Source organism: Xenia sp. Carnegie-2017, unplaced genomic scaffold (assembly GCF_021976095.1).
Source record: "Xenia sp. Carnegie-2017 unplaced genomic scaffold, XeniaSp_v1 HiC_scaffold_2, whole genome shotgun sequence".
Lineage (NCBI taxonomy): Eukaryota > Metazoa > Cnidaria > Anthozoa > Malacalcyonacea > Xeniidae > Xenia > Xenia sp. Carnegie-2017.
In genome coordinates, this window is record NW_025813482.1 from 4902542 (window position 1) to 4919577 (window position 17036).

At 32.9% G+C, this 17036-nt stretch overlaps 3 protein-coding genes across 6 annotated transcripts; all 3 read right to left on the reverse strand.

Moving 5' to 3' along the window:
- Nucleotides 1-214: 214 nt before the first annotated feature.
- On the reverse strand, nt 215-7955 carry LOC124440371. The gene is made up of 15 exons (XM_046990754.1): nt 6434-7955; nt 6240-6293; nt 6077-6144; nt 5163-5871; nt 4548-5081; nt 3376-4280; nt 3218-3305; nt 2903-2989; nt 2791-2831; nt 2640-2720; nt 2399-2465; nt 1252-1328; nt 689-752; nt 498-567; nt 215-371 (listed from the first exon to the last, which is right to left on the reverse strand). Exons 1-15 carry the CDS (start codon nt 7953-7955, stop codon nt 335-337), a joined length of 4404 nt encoding a protein of 1467 aa, XP_046846710.1. The 3' UTR covers nt 215-334.
- An 83-nt stretch (nt 7956-8038) lies between these two features.
- Nucleotides 8039-12069, reverse strand: LOC124440372 (breast cancer type 1 susceptibility protein homolog). Of its 2 annotated transcripts, XM_046990755.1 has the most exons (9): nt 11853-12069; nt 11686-11739; nt 11474-11560; nt 11289-11377; nt 11098-11177; nt 10940-10980; nt 9563-9714; nt 9297-9342; nt 8039-9122 (listed from the first exon to the last, which is right to left on the reverse strand). In XM_046990755.1, exons 1-9 carry the CDS (start codon nt 11921-11923, stop codon nt 8039-8041), a joined length of 1704 nt encoding a protein of 567 aa, XP_046846711.1. In that variant the 5' UTR covers nt 11924-12069. The 2 variants fall into 2 exon arrangements, with proteins under 2 accessions (XP_046846711.1, XP_046846712.1); XM_046990756.1 differs by lacking the exon at nt 11686-11739 and having other exon boundaries at nt 11853-12056.
- Nucleotides 12070-13052: 983 nt separating this feature from the next.
- Nucleotides 13053-17027, reverse strand: LOC124440373 (corepressor interacting with RBPJ 1-like). Of its 3 annotated transcripts, none has more exons than XM_046990757.1 (11): nt 16873-17027; nt 16168-16262; nt 15757-15830; nt 15080-15090; nt 14912-14982; nt 14775-14826; nt 14622-14681; nt 14468-14516; nt 14069-14178; nt 13781-13875; nt 13053-13411 (listed from the first exon to the last, which is right to left on the reverse strand). In XM_046990757.1, the coding sequence occupies exons 1-11, from the start codon at nt 16933-16935 to the stop codon at nt 13123-13125; spliced, it is 969 nt and encodes a 322-aa protein (XP_046846713.1). In that variant the 5' UTR covers nt 16936-17027; the 3' UTR covers nt 13053-13122. The 3 variants fall into 3 exon arrangements, with proteins under 3 accessions (XP_046846713.1, XP_046846716.1, XP_046846714.1); XM_046990760.1 differs by lacking the exon at nt 16873-17027 and adding an exon at nt 16785-16866; XM_046990758.1 differs by lacking the exon at nt 16873-17027 and adding an exon at nt 16707-16788.
- Between the last annotated feature and the right edge of the window lie 9 nt (nt 17028-17036).

The following is a 17036-nucleotide window of genomic DNA, read 5'->3' on the forward strand; positions in this document are numbered from 1 at the left end:
AACGAATAGAACCGTTGATACAGTCTGCCTACAAACAATTTACTCAAAAAAGTATTTTCATCAATAAAATCAAAGCGAAAGGAAAAAATTAAAGAATACCTAAAAACAAGAACGCCAAGAAATAAAATGATGAAATAAGTAAAATTCAGTGGTTGTACTTCTACCACAAAGATGGAATTGTTATGTTCATGCAGTCGAATTTTACAGAAGAGTGTTATCTTTGTGCACAGTGATAATTTAATAACAAATGATCTTGAAAAATTTACATAAATGACGTACATTAACACCGAAATTTAACATCGTTACATAATGTATTTTTCATCGTAAATTTAATTCAAATATGTACTCGATACTCTTCAATATCTTGAAGTCTACAAAATAGACAAACATACTTGATTTATAACAAAGAAAGAAACATGAAGAAGGCCGAGGGGCAGAAAATGATAAAAACATATTGTACATCCGAATCTAATGCAAAATATAGAATTCTAACTTACTGATAGTTGACAACACTGTCTGTAATCCACTCCACATTGACAGGGAATGTTTTATATTTCACACATAATTCTGATGGTAAACGGAAAAAGAAATGAGATAAATCTAAGACAAAAATGCATCGAAGAACGAGAAGCAATATCAACAATTTTACAAACATAAATACTGAGAGAATACTTGTAGAGTACAATACCTTTAACTTGAGAGACAGCCTCCTCAGATGGAGAAGCATCGCATATGACAACGGTCTCGGATATCTTAATAAATTGACATAAAGAGATAGAGAACAAACAATAAAATCACGAAAATTGATTCGAAATTATGTTTCATTATGTTACACCAAAATGATTAAATGTTCAGAGGCGAACATCATTTTTGTAAAATGCCGGCCAAGAAACTGATATAGGGCAGAAATGCGATCCAACTGAAATTATGGGTTTTCCTAAAACTCCACAAAAGTCATTCTAACAAAAAACAACGTAAAAGCTGCCATATAAATAAAGGAGAGATGCAAACATATCAAAACATCATTTGTTAAATGAGTAAAACGTTTTTGTTGTTTTCAGCCATAAAACAATATCATCTCGTCTCCAACTTAGTTTTCATTTTGCTCATGAAAGATAAAAAGTGACATAGAAAGATAATAATAATAATAATAATAATAATAATAATAATAATAATAATAATAATAATAATAATAATAATAATAAATCATACTGAGAAAAATAAAAAAATTTTAAAACATAAAACACTCACGAATGGCAATGATATACTAAGTGTATTGCCGTCCACAGCTTCACCTCCGCTGTATCGAACTAACTGGCAAACTTGAGCTGAAAAAAAATTTAATAGCCTTTAATTCGATTCTTTTCCATTCAATTTATCTTAGATATAATAGTCAGAAAAAACTCAAGAAACGAAAGGAAAATGAAGGCATAATAAAAACTAGGAATTCAAGGATACTGTAAAGTTTCAAAAAATCACTGTCTTTTTCACTTATGATGACAAACGACCTTTAACATTTTATTTACATTTACTAAATTTTTTCATGAATTTTGATTTAGTTTTCACTTGTGCATCATGAAATGAGCATCCATTGACTTCATGACAAGTAAGAATATTTAGTGGAACTTTTATCAGCTTTCCTCAACTAATTGAATGCAGTATAATGATTACAGTGGTTTTGTTTTGATTTTCAAAAATTTTCTATTGTGTGCAAGAGTTCTTTTAACGAAATAAACTTTCTTGCTGAAGAATACTAAAAAGTTGTAAACATCTTTTGTCTTTTTGACCAATTTAAGCTAACCTCAAACATGTTTCATACATTTTGATTGGACCTCAAACATGTTTCATACATTTTGATTGACCTCAAACATGTTTCATGCGTTTTGATTGGACCTCAAATAAGTTTCATGCGTTTTGATTGGCCCTCAAACATGTTTCATGCGTTTTGATTGGACCTCAAACATGTTTCATGCGTTTGATTGGACCTCAAACATGTTTCATGCGTTTTGATTGGACCTCAAACATGTTTCATGCGTTTTGATTGGACCTCAAACATGTTTCATGCGTTTTGAAACATTACGTTTTGATATGTTTCTCAATAACTTTCTTATTTACTGTTTTATCATGGTAAACTAGGATTTTTATCTTTCTTTGTCTCATTGAAATGTTAAAATTGAACTCTAATCTAAGTATTTATGCAGTTTGCATTCGCTTTGCAAAATGTCTAAACACAAAAAGTTGCTCTATTGTTAAGCTGCGTTTACTTTACAAAGTATGAAAAAAAAGTAATGTGTAAAAGTATAAGAAAGTGTAAAAAGTATGAACAAAGTGTCTATATGACGGAAGGTTCGGCATTACACACGGAATAAGTAGTTAAATTAATATAGAACCTATTCACCTGTCGTTATAGCTTTCTTGTATTTACCAACACACACAATTGAAATGCCGTCAAACAGAAGTGGATTCTGAAAAATGGTATGATTTTTGTTGGAAAGCGTCCAAATGACAATCGGCATGTAAAATCAATCATACAAAAACTGTATAAAGCTCAAAAACGAAATAAAAAAGAAGGTAAAGAAATTCTTTAATAGAAGTACATGATTCATAGGGGAGGGGAGTGTTCGTTGCCGTATTGTCACCTTGTTTTGGCGAGTTCTCCGAGCCAATTTTGGAACATGTGACTGAGCAGCCTGAGCATCACCTTTCACTTCATATCGTTGCTAGAAATAAAATAATTTCACAACAGTGTCTTCATATAGATACAAACGTAAAGTGTCATGTCTTTCTTACTTCATCAACTAGTCGACAAGATTTGGCACAAGCAATAAGCCCTGAAGAAAAATTAATACAGAGTAATCTTTAGTAAGACCCATTTAAATATTGATAAATAGTGGAAACTTACAATGGTGACTGACAATCCATCGACCAAGTGAAACTCCTAACAAATATTTGATACTGTAATCATTACGAGAGGCTTTCATCTGTGAATCTAAATGAAAATTTCGAGCATAAGAGAATTTAATCATGGTGCATAAATATTGTTATTTTGAAAAAAACTTGAATCGCCATTAGATTTGCAGCATGTGGTCTGCGATCTCGAAGATTTAACCCCACGACCGTAACAGCAATTTGAAAATCATCACTTATCCTCCATTTTAAACATCGTAATAAAATTTCTTTACTAAAATTTTGTCAATAATTTACAAGATAATCCTACCAGTGGGCATAACAATATGTGTTGTTTCTTCAGTAACATCATCCATCAACTTGACGCCACATTTCGTAACCAATTTTCTAACAAGAGCCTAAATTCGACGAGACAAAACTACTGAACAATTTTGAATGACAAAAGAACGATAAAAATTAACAACTTACAACATATTCCTTAGAAAGTCTAGTCAAAACAAGACGGTAAGATGAAGTGTTATCGTTAGGAGTACTTTCATTAACTTGTACAAAAGTTGACGACAACATCTGTTTTTTAGAAAGTGCAATTTTTGATATCCATCCATTAGACAAACGTTTATCAACACTTCTGTTTGTTTGATCACTTTTCTGAGAAAGTTTCCTTGTTTCCTTCGTCTGATCAAAATCATTCTCAATTTGTTTCCCGACTGATCCATCAACACTGCTATCAATGTGTCTTAAAGAAAGTATACTTCGTTGCTTATCTTTTCTTTTCGTAGATCCGATGTCACATTTAGACATAGATTGGTCAAGTAATTCATCTTGTGTTTCCACTTTATCAAAAGACGTAGGCATACATTGTTTTTTTATATCATCTGAGCTCTTAGATGAACTATCGATGACCTTATGGCAAATAGTACCATTTATCCCGTGTATACCGGTATTGTTAACCAACAAGCTGGTTGTACTAACACCACGTGTTAAAGCTGGCTTATGGGACAAACCGCGTTGAGATGGTAAATGGGATTTCAAGACATGACTCCATTGCGATGTTTCATCATCTATAGAAATCGATTCATCGAACTTGTGCTTTATGACTTGAGTATTTAGGATATTAGGTGTAGGTCCCATCAAATACGAGTCTTCGATACAATAATCTTTTAAAACCCTGTCACGTACTTCACTAAATATTTCACTAAAGTTGGAACGAACACAAACCGATTTATCTCGTTTGGGTTTCTCATATTCATCATTAACATCCATTTCAAGCATTTTCTTCAAGTTTTTTACAGAAGGAGGAAGCCTTGTTAATTTCAATCTAGATGAATCTATTGCAGGAGGAGGAGAAATCGGGCAACTTGCGTGGATAGCGTCTAGAAAAAGTTAACAAAATTAATAACATATACCTTACAATGATAAAAGTGATCGAACGGAAAACGTGATTAAAACATCATATTGTCACATTGAAACATTGAAAGACTTGAAGAAGAAGCTTTTCGAAAAATTCGATAACTATTTTGGCAAAGTACATAGCTACGTAGCAATCAATGTGCCAGATCATCAATAATTTTTTAGCACCAAAAAAATATTGAGTTATCTACGTAAGAAACGAACAAAACATTAAGAAAAGATAATTATACCATTTTCATCTTGGGCAATTTCAGTTTCGCCTCCATCAACACATTCACCTTTTTTACCCAATATTTTCTTTTTCTTTTCTAGCTCATCATCATTATCAATGAAGATTCTTTTCTCGTTCTTGGCTCCACATGAAATGCTGTTAGAATACTTAGAAACTGCTTGGTTGTTGCTGGAAAGTTTGTGGTTACTTTCAAACTCTTTATCATTAAGATTCAGCATGCTTGTTTCCCCAACACGCGATTTACTCAACTTCAAGATTTTCTTTTTGCTTTTTTTACAAGAAATACCGCCCATAATAGAGTGATCACTTTTATTTTTGCCACATCGTGTCACAACACGACGTCGATCAAGATGAAGATAAGAGTTTTGTGATCGTCTATTTCTGATTTCTTCTTCTTCATCACTCTCTTCAGTGCTGACGACCGGAGGAAAGTTGTTTTCATTCCTTTCAAAATATTCATCAATATGACTTTCATTCCACCGAGTTTGTTCAATGCCACTTGTGATGTTCTTTTCACATTTATCATTATTTTCTTCATCAATTTCATGAGAATAAAGACAACTTTTATTAACATTGTAGTTAATAATGGGATTATCCTTTTCTATGAACATACCTTTATCATTATTGTAATCAATGATTGGTTCGCTCTTCTTCGTCTCGACATCTTCATTAATATCAATGATTGGATTTGTTTTTTTCATATCTAAATCATCATCAGTTTTATAATCAATGATAAACTTTTCTGTCGTCTCATCCTTGGCAATGCGACGAGTCAATTGCTCAGTCATTTCAAAATCCACTTCTTCATCGCCATTACAATCAATAATTGGTTTAGGATCTTCTGTTTTTCTAACCTCATTATCCATGCAATTGACGACCGACTTTCTATTGTTCTTGCAATCAATGTTCGATTTAGTCTTTTCCACCATCTCATTTTCATTGATGTTTTTAACAAGAAATGACTGTATCTTTCCCTTCTCCATATCTACCTTCATATTGTTATCAATCACTGATTTTGATTTTTCTACATACATGCCTTTATCGGTTTCCAAGTATGATATAACATTGTTTTCAAATTCCTTTACACACACCAGTTCATCGTCAAAATGAAGATCGTCAATCTCGTCATCATCGCGAAAACCAGATTGTTTATTATTTCCCACGTCATAATCCATAAACGTATCTTGTTCGATATCTGTAAAATTCTTGTTATGGATTGAATTTTTATTCTCCCTATTCTCTTTTAACTTTCTAAGGTCAGTCGTCAACTTTGCAATTTCTCCTCCAGTTTTCGCAAGTACATCATACAGATATTTGATCCTCTGTACAGTAGAAATAAATATAAAACCAAGATAATTACGTGCAAATCACAATAATGAAACTAACGTCGTGTGAAATACACCCAAAAACATTAACGGACCAAAGGTATACAAAATTTGATTGTGAGCCTTATCCTTGTACACACTGATGACTGAATAGACTATCTAATTGTGAACTAGGTTTTACGTGAGTAAACTAATATATCACCTGCGATGATACTTCAATACCATCGCCATCAGTTAACGATGAAACACTCGTGGTATCAGCATCTTTAGCTGCAAAATATGGGAAATAATTTGTTAAACCAGAAAGTACACAATACACAATAAAAATTGACAACCTGGAAATAATCAAGAACAAATCAACTCACAATCACTCATTTCACCATCACTTTCAGTTTCACTTTGTTTATGATCGACAAATCCTAAACAACGCGTATTGGCATAAAAGTTTCAATATGGTTCTCTAACATAGACTCCAAAAACAAAATAACATTAAAAAAATAAACATTTTTGTAATCTTTGTAATCTACTTATGATGATTAACCATTATGATAAAACCAACCCAGTTTTCGAAGTATGACAGCATTTGAATCTTCTTGAGAGGAATACATTTCATCATCGTCGTTTATAGAGCTTCTGCCATTATCTAATTTCTTCGTGTCTCTTCCACCATCAAATTCATCATTATCAGGTTTGAAGCATTTAGTCAATCCATTTTCTTTCATTCTTTCATACTGACTTTTGATATAACTTCTATCATTATAAACATTAAGATTATCTTGACTCTCTTCACTTGAAAAAAACCTCGTCTTCACATGCTCTTGGTTTGAATCCTCATTAACAAATAATTCATTGACCTCATCCATTACCACCTCCCAATAATCTACTGTATCATTGGCTCCCATGTCAATGGATAATCTACGCTGATTATAATCTAAACTACATCGCTTCATGTCGATAGCTGATTTTTTGAAGGCTTGTTTTTGACTGCCTTCAGGGATATCCCTTTTATTGTTGTCCTCTAAACATTCATCATAGTCCTCTGAGCATTCATCATTGTCATCCAGACATTCATCATTTTCATCCCAGCATTTACCATTTTCCATCAGGCGTTCATCGTTATCCTCCAAACATTCATCGTTGTCTTCCAAACATTTATCGTTGTCCTCCAAACATTCATCGTTGTCCTCCAAACATTTATCATTGTCTTCCAAGCATTTATCATTGTCCTCCAAGCATTCATCGTTGTCCTCTAAGCATCCATTGTTGTCCTCCAAGCACACATCATTGTCTTCCAAACATTCATCGTTGTTCTCCCAGCATTCATCGTTTTCCTCCATGTATTCATTATTATTCTCCCTGCATTCATCATTATCCTCCAAGCTTCTATGGTTTCCTTCCAAGCACTCATAGTTATCCACCAAGCATTCATTTTTGTCTTCTAAGCATTCACCGTTATATTTCAAGCCTTCATGGTTATTATCGAATCTTAAAACATTGCCACTTGGTAAAGGTGTCAAACATGTTAAATCATTGTGCTGGTTGCTTTGAACAAATTTTCCGCCAAGTTTTTTTATCTTTGGACTTTTATCTAGTTTTCTTATTTTCAACATTCTTCTATGACGTTTCGATCTCTGATCGCACTCACTTGCACTTCTTTTAAGACCGAAACTCTTATTGAGTGTATTTTGATTGGAAAATTTATTGCGAGAAACACTTTTCGTTGAAGGAGGCGTTGGTGGTATTACATCACTTTCACTGTCAGTAAAACAAGTAGCTTCTTGCTGCTGTCTAATTACAGCGATGTCCCTATTTTGGTTTCCTGATTTATCTATTATTTTATCAGAAAGTAAGCTTGCAGATATATTTTCTAAGTGTTTGACTTCAACTTCACCCCTTGTCATATCAAACATTTTCATGTTCTCAAACATTCGTGGGCATTTGTTTGTCATGCCTGAATTTTCTTTATGATGCTTTTCCTTCAATTTATCGATAGGGGAATCGTCAAAAGAGTGCACATGAGATACAACTGAATCTTTACAATGGAACTTTTTTGTACCAACATTGACCTCTTTTGTAGTCATCGATAGGTAATTATGTTCACCTGATACAAGTCCAACAGACGAGACAGCTGATGTTTTCGTGTTGCTTGATTCTATTTCAAAACTTAAATGGTTGTGTATGTTTTCAGAATTCTTGAATTTTTTACAATGGGAATTTTGGACAGCGTGATTGATGCTTCTTCTCTTTCGTTGACGCCTACGTCATTGTCATAGAAATGATTGTTGTTTATTGAATGTTGAAAATTCAAACGATTGTTCTCACGAGACGGGCTGCTTCCTATCTTCTGTCGTTCTTGAAAACTACTAGCAGAAGACTCGTGGTGGACTTGGAGAAGATTACTTGAATTAGGTATGGCTTGGGTACTTTGATCAAAACATAGTTGATGTGATTCAGCCAAACTCTGTTTTAAATTTCCAGAATTTATATTTTCGTCATTTCCCTTTTCACTTTCCAATGGAATACCCATGACTTTAGGAAATTCCGGAGATATTATCTCATCATGAGAATCGTAACGGTTATGACAAGGCAGTGGTATTACCCTGTATGTTTCAGTATCAGATTCAACACTAGCTGGAATGCGCTCACTGACGTTGGAAAGTCCATTGTTTAAATTCAATTCATCAGCGTTTACTGATGCAGAATTAAGCAACGGTGGTGTCACTTTGAAAGCAACTCCGGTTTCGTAACAATCTATAATTGCGTTTTCTTGATCAACAGTTTCAATAGTTTCAGCGTTCGCTTCTAAACTATTTGATACTCTTTTCTCAGAAAGTTGATAATTTTCTTCACGTTTGATTTCCTCACCTTTGCTGACTTCAATCTGTGTTGTAGACAATTCATTTTTTTCTACATTAAAACACAAATTGTTTTTCTCTTTAATATTCTCAGAATAACTACTCTCCGCTTTCTTCGAAATTTTCTCATAAGAACACGTGTTAGTTTCTTTTTGCAAAGAATTTTGGCCTTTCGTATGATTTGCAATCGAACTATGATCAACATCTTGATCAGATAATTCAATAGTTGATTCTTGGAGAAACAAGTTATCCAGCAAGGATACACTATTTTCACTTAACGTGCTATGTTGTGACACATTTTCTTCATCAACAGTAATCGAACCAGAACTGTTATCACCAGATTTATTCACGTTCAGTTGAGAAGAGGTTGCATTGCATCGTTGAGTAGTTTGTCTAAAATGTCAGAATTACATAAGTAGTTTCTAAAACAATTATAAATAGCAGGATTTTTATATTATGTTTTTCTTCGAACTGAGACATTTGTAGTTAAAACATTCAAAAAAATTCTAACTGTACGATATTTCTTGAGCTTGTGTTTGGGTTAGTTTTACTTTCTCATTGACTTACTTGTCATTTTTCTGTGATAGACATTTGTTGCTTTCTGTTTCTTTACCTATACAAAGAGCACATAATAAATATTAAACCTCAGTTACGGACTCCCCCAAACAAAGAAACTGAATGAATCGTAAAATTTTTGATGGTGTTTATGCTTTCTCAACAAAAATTGGACAAATCTACGACATACTTTGCAATAGTTTGTGAGTTTTTATAACTAAATGTATTTAATCAATGTTGCTACTAAATTATATGTAGAAAACAAGTTTAACAAATACCATCGCATTTTGTTAAAGATCTTAAAGCTTCTTCCTCACAATCTAACAAAGACAGGATTTCTGAAAAAGTTTGTTTACAAGGTATTCTTTGTGGAGAAGATGTTTTGTTTTCCTTTAGATGATTTGTTGAACTTAGGCTGGTGTTGATTACACTAAAAATGATATCATACTATTGAAACAAGAATTATACAAAAAATTAAAATCCAAAAACTAAAAGAAAGATGAGGGATAGACTTAAAATGGCTTTTTAAGGGAGTGCTCTACATTGAATTACATATTAGTGAAGACTTTTCATCAAAGTCTGTAATCTTTTTAGTATGATTAGGAGTTTTTTTGAAGTATGTTTGATTAAACACTATTCACAATTTGTTAAACTAAGTTATTCAATGTAACACCTTGCATCCATCCCATGTACACCCCTCCCATGCATACCCCGGATGCCCCTCCTCTCATGTACACTCTTCCTATGTACACCACTTGCATGCACACCCCTCCCATGCACACCACTTGCATGCATACCCCTCCCATTCACATCATTTGCATGCACCCACCACTTGCATGCACACCCTCCCATGCACACCATTTGCATGCACATCCCCCATGCACACCACTTGCATGCACACCCTCCCATGCACACCACTTGCATGCACACCCCTCCCATTCACACCACTTGCATGCACATCCCCCCATGCACACCAATGCATGCACACCCCTCCCATTCACACCACTTGCATGCACATCCCCCCATGCACACCACTTGCATGCACACCCCTCCCATGCACACCACTCCCCTAAATCCATCACTGCAAAAGGCAATCAAATGCTGTGTTCATTTACAACAGCAGTTTAAAAGATTTAAAAGAAAAAATGGACCATCAACTAAGACTTTTGGTTCATCCTCTGTAGTTCTTATTTCTCTTGACCAGAAGAAAAAGAGCGGGCAGTATTTTGCTGGTCAAATTAGTATTTTGAAACCCCTGGACAATACTTAAAAGTTATTATACATGCAAAGAAGGGCCCAAATTTGTTGTGAAACATTGAAGGTATACCACGGGAAGATAAAAAATTGAATTGGTACATGTGTAGTTATTCTGGCTAAAAAGAAAATCACAATGCAAGGATATCCACATGTTTAGCAACAAGCAAACTAGCTATTTTACTTCATATGTATTATACAACTTTTTGCTGAAAAGCATAGCTCTGCATGTTTGATAGAGAAATTTGTGAACATTTTGCCACAGTCCAAATAAGTTGGTTGTCAATGTTTCTCAATTTGTAAAAACACAAAAGTTGTTGTTGGTCTCAAATACTCTACCAGTACGTATTAGATCATCTTTTATGAGCCTATAATCATCATAGTAATTATTGTGAGCATACCTACTGCATCTTTGCTTATTTCCATCTTCTGACTTGCAATGCTAAATGACAAATACAGTTGGGTTACTTGGAACAATCTTTGTAAATTCATCACCAGGTTATGTGGAATAACAAAGTTGGTGATGCAAGCCAATAAATATAAGTATGCACAAACTTACGTTAACAGATTTTATAGGAGTTTGACTTGAATCGTAATGTAAATTATTTACAGCAGGTTTGATGATCGGATAAGGTGAATCTTAATTAATAAAAACATAAATTGAGTCTCATTACAATTTTAATACATACATCCAAGAGTTCTTGATATTGTCACTCCAACGTATGTTGCTACAAGCATACATAGACATACCTGGTAAACCAGCATCCTCGCAGAATGCAGAGTTTAACTTGTGTATAACATGAACTATTTCTTTTAATTTTGGATTGGGAGTCAAACCCCTTAAATACAATGTTGAAGCAAATGAGCATTTGATTTTATTCAGATGGTAAATTACTTACAAGAATCAACATATGCGACAGAACAAAACTTCAAACCTTTTGGTGATGGGATTTTTACAAAGTGGACAGTAAATGAGATGTGTTTTGCCTTTTTTTTCATCGATAAATTTCTTAATACAGAAACTAAAATGAGTTGAAGCACGAATTTTAGTAGAGTATTGTGACTACAAGTCAGGCTTGACAAAATTGTAGATTGCAAAACAAACGAGCATTCAAATTATATTATGCAATAAGATATGTTTTGGTACCTGCAAAATTGATGATTGCAGCTGGTTGAAACAGGTTCAATAAATAAATCAAGACTAAGAAAATGTATAGCACATAAATATTCATATAAAAATATCTTGTTTCATGGGGGATTTCCTTTTATACAGCCAGTACATTCATGAAAAACAAAATACTCTTTAGTCCTCACCATATAGAGCATTGTAAACTTTTCTTTATATGTCCAATAGTTTCAAAAACAGTTCTTATGTTAGTTTCCATAATTCATAATTTCCATTGTTCGTATCATAAAATAGCCCAATATAACCAGTGAATTAAAAGAACTCAAACAAGATAACACTCTTTAGTGACTGTTGGCCTGCTTTTGTCATAAAATTGCTTGGCGGTTGATTTTTATTTTAGAATTGAATTCGCGCCAAGCTGGCTGTAACTAGAGCCTGCAATGAATGATCAGCGGCAGACCTGAAGAACACTGCTGAAGAACGAGAGCGAGGAAGCAGTTTAATTAGAGCAGAAATTTAGGTAACTTAGGGATGGGTCGTATTGTTGTTTTTAGACTAGGTATTTGAAAAAGTAAGCAATAATTTTATAAGTACAGAAGAAAATCGATAACAAGTTGTAGGACGTATTTTCTCCAAATTTATTGTCCTAAATCATTACTCTCTTTATGTAATCACGTTAAAATCAAAGTTTGTGTCGAATATATTTTATTCTTAATCTCGATTTGTCGAAGTTGAAAATAAAAAGGGGAAACATGTAAAAACACAAGTGGAAAAGGCAATTCGCCAATTTAGAATCTGGACAAAACTTTTGAAAATATTATAAGAACGTCCATTGAGATTTGCCTTTTGACGCAGTTGGGACTAACACTTTTAGTGGCATGCCAATTCTAAAGATCCGCTTTGCTTGATTTAATTATCACAACTCCAATTTTTCTTTAATTTGAAATTTAATTATCATTAGGAAATGAAGACAGAGATACATACTTAAAAACCAGGTTAAGCACGAAGTGAAGGCATTCAGAGGTATCAAATACATATGGATACACAAACGTTGATGTAACTGGAAAGAAGCAAGAACTCAGAGTGAGATAGAATTGAAAAGGAAGTAGTCATATTTTCAGACAGTGAACATGACGGTGTGTGTGAATCCTCAGCTTGATGATTGAGAGAGATGAAAATTAAGAGCACTAGGTGTGTTCAGTGACTAAATGTGCACTTGTTCAATTTCATATTTCTTTTAAAAATGAACTATCTGCAAAACTTACCATGTAACATGTCATAAAATTTTTGCAATTTAAGAATGAAAATGGTGGGCAAAAATTCACTTGGCCTGTCACACAAAAATTATAATGACAGGTCAGTCGAGTGACGTCAAGGTAAATAAAGCGTTTGATCAATGAATGAAGACATTCAAAAATATAATGTACAAAAATTTACACTATCAAACATTCTGTAAAATTATCTTTTCTTGGAAGTCCTACATTCATCACTTTTTTTTACTGAATGATAATCACTGTTCCTTTCATCAATTTCCTTATAATTTCTTCTATCTTTCTGGGAATACTTCCTTGGCAATGAATGTTTGTCTTCCATATTAATTCTTTCGTCGGAAGAAAGTCTTTTCCTTTTCTTTCTTTTTAGTTTCGCGTCTGTGTCATTTTCATCTTCAGATACAGAACGTTTTCGTTTTTTCTTTTTCTTGTGTTTTTTCTTTTCGTGTTCTTTGTTTTCGAGCTTATCGAGTTTCCTGTGAAAAAATTAAAGTTTCACTAAACTTCAAGAAAGTTCACGTGCATGCCAAACTTTATACAGGAGTTATTCAGAAGCAATAATTTAGTAATTTTCTGCACTTTTTTAGCATTTGAAATCTTTGGTAATTTTTTTGGTAAATTTTATAAAATTAATGATGTTTTAGTAATCAAATAAAAAAATCACTTCGTGCCATATTGACACAAACAACTGCGATCCAAGAACTCAATCACTAAAAACAATTGACGACTTGTCTGTAGTTATATTATTTAAGGAATACACGAATTTGACCGAACACAAGTCAAACTAATTAATAAAAATTTAGTTATTATATGGAAGATGCTGAGCACTCAATCATTGGTCCAACCTCAATAATTTACGTTTTTGCTTTTCATTCAACGTAGACAGAAAAGCCAACTCAGCATCATCATCTTCATCATCATCATCTGATGCTAAAATTTGCTGTGAAGAAATTATACAAAAATCATGTATGTTTCATGTATAATACATATTTGGCGCCCACTTAATATTTGATAATATAGTGCAAATGCGCGTTCATATTTCATTTTGGATACACACTTATCCTAAACTACACTTGTTACGGGACATATAGGGACATATAATGATATATATGTATAAGTACAATGATGATCACCTGGTTGGGATCGTCTCTATTTAAAACACGACCAAGTGCATTTTGCTTTAACGCAAATCCATCATTTCTCATATCCTGCATTAACTTGACTGGATCACTGATACCACTATCTTCAAAGAAAAAAATGATTGCATAAATAAAAATAAAAAACGACACACAATTTTGTATTATTCAAATGTTTCTTCATAAAACGAAATGTTTCTTCATAAAACGAAAACGTGCATACGTTTGTAAGTTCCGTTCAGTTGATGTACACAAAATTTGGTTAAAAATAAAAATGATGAGTTAATAAATTATTGACGATACGCAGCAACTACAGTGTGGCATAAAAAACAAAGGGTTTAAAAATCATAGGTTGGATTGGAGTACAATAGTTGATTAAATAAGTGTATAAAAAACCTGTCAAACTAGATGGCTCTGTGCTGATAGATTTGTTGTAGAGAGGACACTGTACAAAAGAGCATGAACATGTGACATAATAAAGTTAACATTGAAATTATAAACATAGTCATCAATCAAACAAAGATTGGCAAACAAAACTACGTATTTTTACCTCTCTATCGGTATTGATGTGACCCCACTTATGACATTTTATACAACGAACATTTCGCACCTAAACACGGGGGTGTAAGGTACGTAAGTAGTACGTAAAGATAATAAACAACTCAAGCATTAAACAGTTCAATCAACTTTTTATGTTTCATACTGGAATTCCAAATGGCTGAGCATGAGTTTCAAGATTAAGATCTTTGGTATATCTACATGAAGACAAACAAGAACACAGAATAAAACACATAGACAAACTTATTCATTGGAGGATTGATCCTATGATGTCAACCTTACCCTTCTTTTGGTGCTCCTTTTAACCATTCAAACTTTACTTCTTCTTCCTTTTTTGAGTTGTCTTCACCATCCTATAATTGATGAACAGAATTTCAAAGTGTTTCATGCATTCAGTAATTGAGATGATGTACATAAGTAAGGCAGTGTTAAAACATGTGATCAATTTACCTTGTTTTTATCTGTATGGAAAATATCATTTGGACTCAAACATCAGAATAAAAACAAATGAAAAAAGGTAAGAAGAAAAATAGATAACGCTTGTATAGACTTTTAATTTATTCAGGTGGAAACAAAAAGCAATAACAGTGAAGAACAAGTGCACTGGCATTTGTATTCTCTTTCAAAAATAATTATAAATTAAAAACAATAAAATGCATGCAGTGATTGGTCTAGAGCTGTGTTTGCATTAGCCTGTGCAAAACACATCTGAGCTCAACCAATCAAAATTTTGAGAACTCTCGAGCATGTGCAACTCTCAACCTTCGGTCTTGGGCTTGCACTGATCTGCTCTCAAGTGCTCTCAAAGGTCCCTCGGTTTGCATAAGCCTGTGCAAACACAGTAAACATCTTTTAATTCTTACATATAAATTTACAAGATATAGCAAATTTTCATCACAAATCTGATTAGCTTCAAGGCATGGCAACAAATTGATGCTCCTTTTGATAATGGTTATGTTTTGTCATTGTACTATATCATACAACATTGTACAACAACAAATACATGGCCTCAAAAGATATTTTTCAACATTAATTTGACAATCCAAAATGAAAACTTACTGTATCAAAATGTTTACAAATTGAAAAATATTAATTTAAAATTAAACAATTAATTTTGAGCTTAAGACCTTTAAATCCAGGTGGTGCATCATAAACAAAGCTAAGTCCAAGTTTTAGCTTTTCATCTTTGCTTACAAGTTGCCTTTAAAAAGGTACAGATACAAGTGCATGATTAGCAAACATACATATCTATTATCCAAGCAATTGCATGAAAAATGTATTAGTTAACAATGCATATTCCAGGTTGCATATATATGTTGGGCTGTCATACTGAAAATTAAAATTTACTTTCCACCTAAAAATTTCTAGCCACAAGATTTTTTTACATTTGATTTTGAAGTTTAATAGATTGCTTCACTTATGAAAAAATAATATCATACTCATGCTAAGATGGGAATTTCTTTGATAAATTGCAAGTGTAAATCCTCTATCACCTGCAATCTGAACAGAAAAGCATAAGAAAACAAAACAAACAAAACCTGTTTTCAAACTTTTCTTGCTCTTTCTTATATTGCTCAGCAAGTTCAGCCTCTTTATGTGCTTCAGCAGCCTTTTTCTGCTCTGCCATCCATACCTGTAAAAAAATTTTTAACAGCTTGAAAAATCAAAAACTGTAACAAATACCTTGCAACAAATGTTTAACATTTTGACGTTGTTCACAAAAAGCAAGCGTGATAAACTTGTGTATTAGAAACTGTTCATTTTTTTTATACATTTTATCTTAAAAACATTCTAACTAGAACAAAATTAGAGTCATCAGCATATCTACAAGATGCTGACTTGAGATAATTAGTGATGACATACTGACAGTAATGTTGCAAACTGCAACCATTAGCTGTAAAATAATTTATCTTCCAATTATCAATAGTTCTTTGATGGTATTGTATTAAATCGCTCACGTGTAACAGAGATTTATTATATTTGACTATTTGTTAGCATTTGATGTTCTTCTAAGAACCTATTGATCGGATCATAGTTTTACAATGATGATCATCAGATATTCTTAATCGCTACGTACGTAATTTGCACTTCACAAAATATGATTTCCACATAGTTTTATTGTGTAAGCCAAGGATCTCGTTGAAAAACTTCATACTTTCCAGACTGTGGTCTTTGCAAGTATGCTGTGTCGTACCGTATTCTGATTTTCTGACTAAGAGAACGTAATTTATATAATGACCAACCCTTTTTATATTCCACTTTGATCCAGGATGGAAATCCTTTTTGTTCATAAACTTTTGAAACATGATGATAAATGCGACAACAAACAACGTAAAAAAGATGTAGAAATTTAACAATTTTTAGTTTAAAAAATTCAAAAGATGCAATCAAGCAATTATCATGTTTA

Coding starts and splice junctions, on each gene's coding strand:
- LOC124440372 (XM_046990755.1), bottom strand. CDS start 11,923: ATGGAAACTAACATAAGAACTGTTTTTGAAACTATTGGACATATAAAG. Junction 10,981..11,097: donor CTCCTATAAAATCTGTTAAC/GTAAGTTTGTGC, acceptor TTTGTCATTTAG/CATTGCAAGTCAGAAGATGG. Junction 9,715..10,939: donor AATAAGCAAAGATGCAGTAG/GTATGCTCACAA, acceptor TATCATTTTTAG/TGTAATCAACACCAGCCTAA.
- LOC124440373 (XM_046990757.1), bottom strand. CDS start 16,935: ATGTTTCAAAAGTTTATGAACAAAAAGGATTTCCATCCTGGATCAAAG. Junction 15,831..16,167: donor CAAGAAAAGTTTGAAAACAG/GTTTTGTTTGTT, acceptor ACCTTTTTAAAG/GCAACTTGTAAGCAAAGATG. Junction 14,179..14,467: donor AGAGCCATCTAGTTTGACAG/GTTTTTTATACA, acceptor TTTTCTTTGAAG/ATAGTGGTATCAGTGATCCA.
- LOC124440371 (XM_046990754.1), bottom strand. CDS start 7,955: ATGACTACAAAAGAGGTCAATGTTGGTACAAAAAAGTTCCATTGTAAA. Junction 5,872..6,076: donor GTATTGAAGTATCATCGCAG/GTGATATATTAG, acceptor TCTACTGTACAG/AGGATCAAATATCTGTATGA. Junction 2,721..2,790: donor CTTGTCGACTAGTTGATGAA/GTAAGAAAGACA, acceptor TTTTATTTCTAG/CAACGATATGAAGTGAAAGG.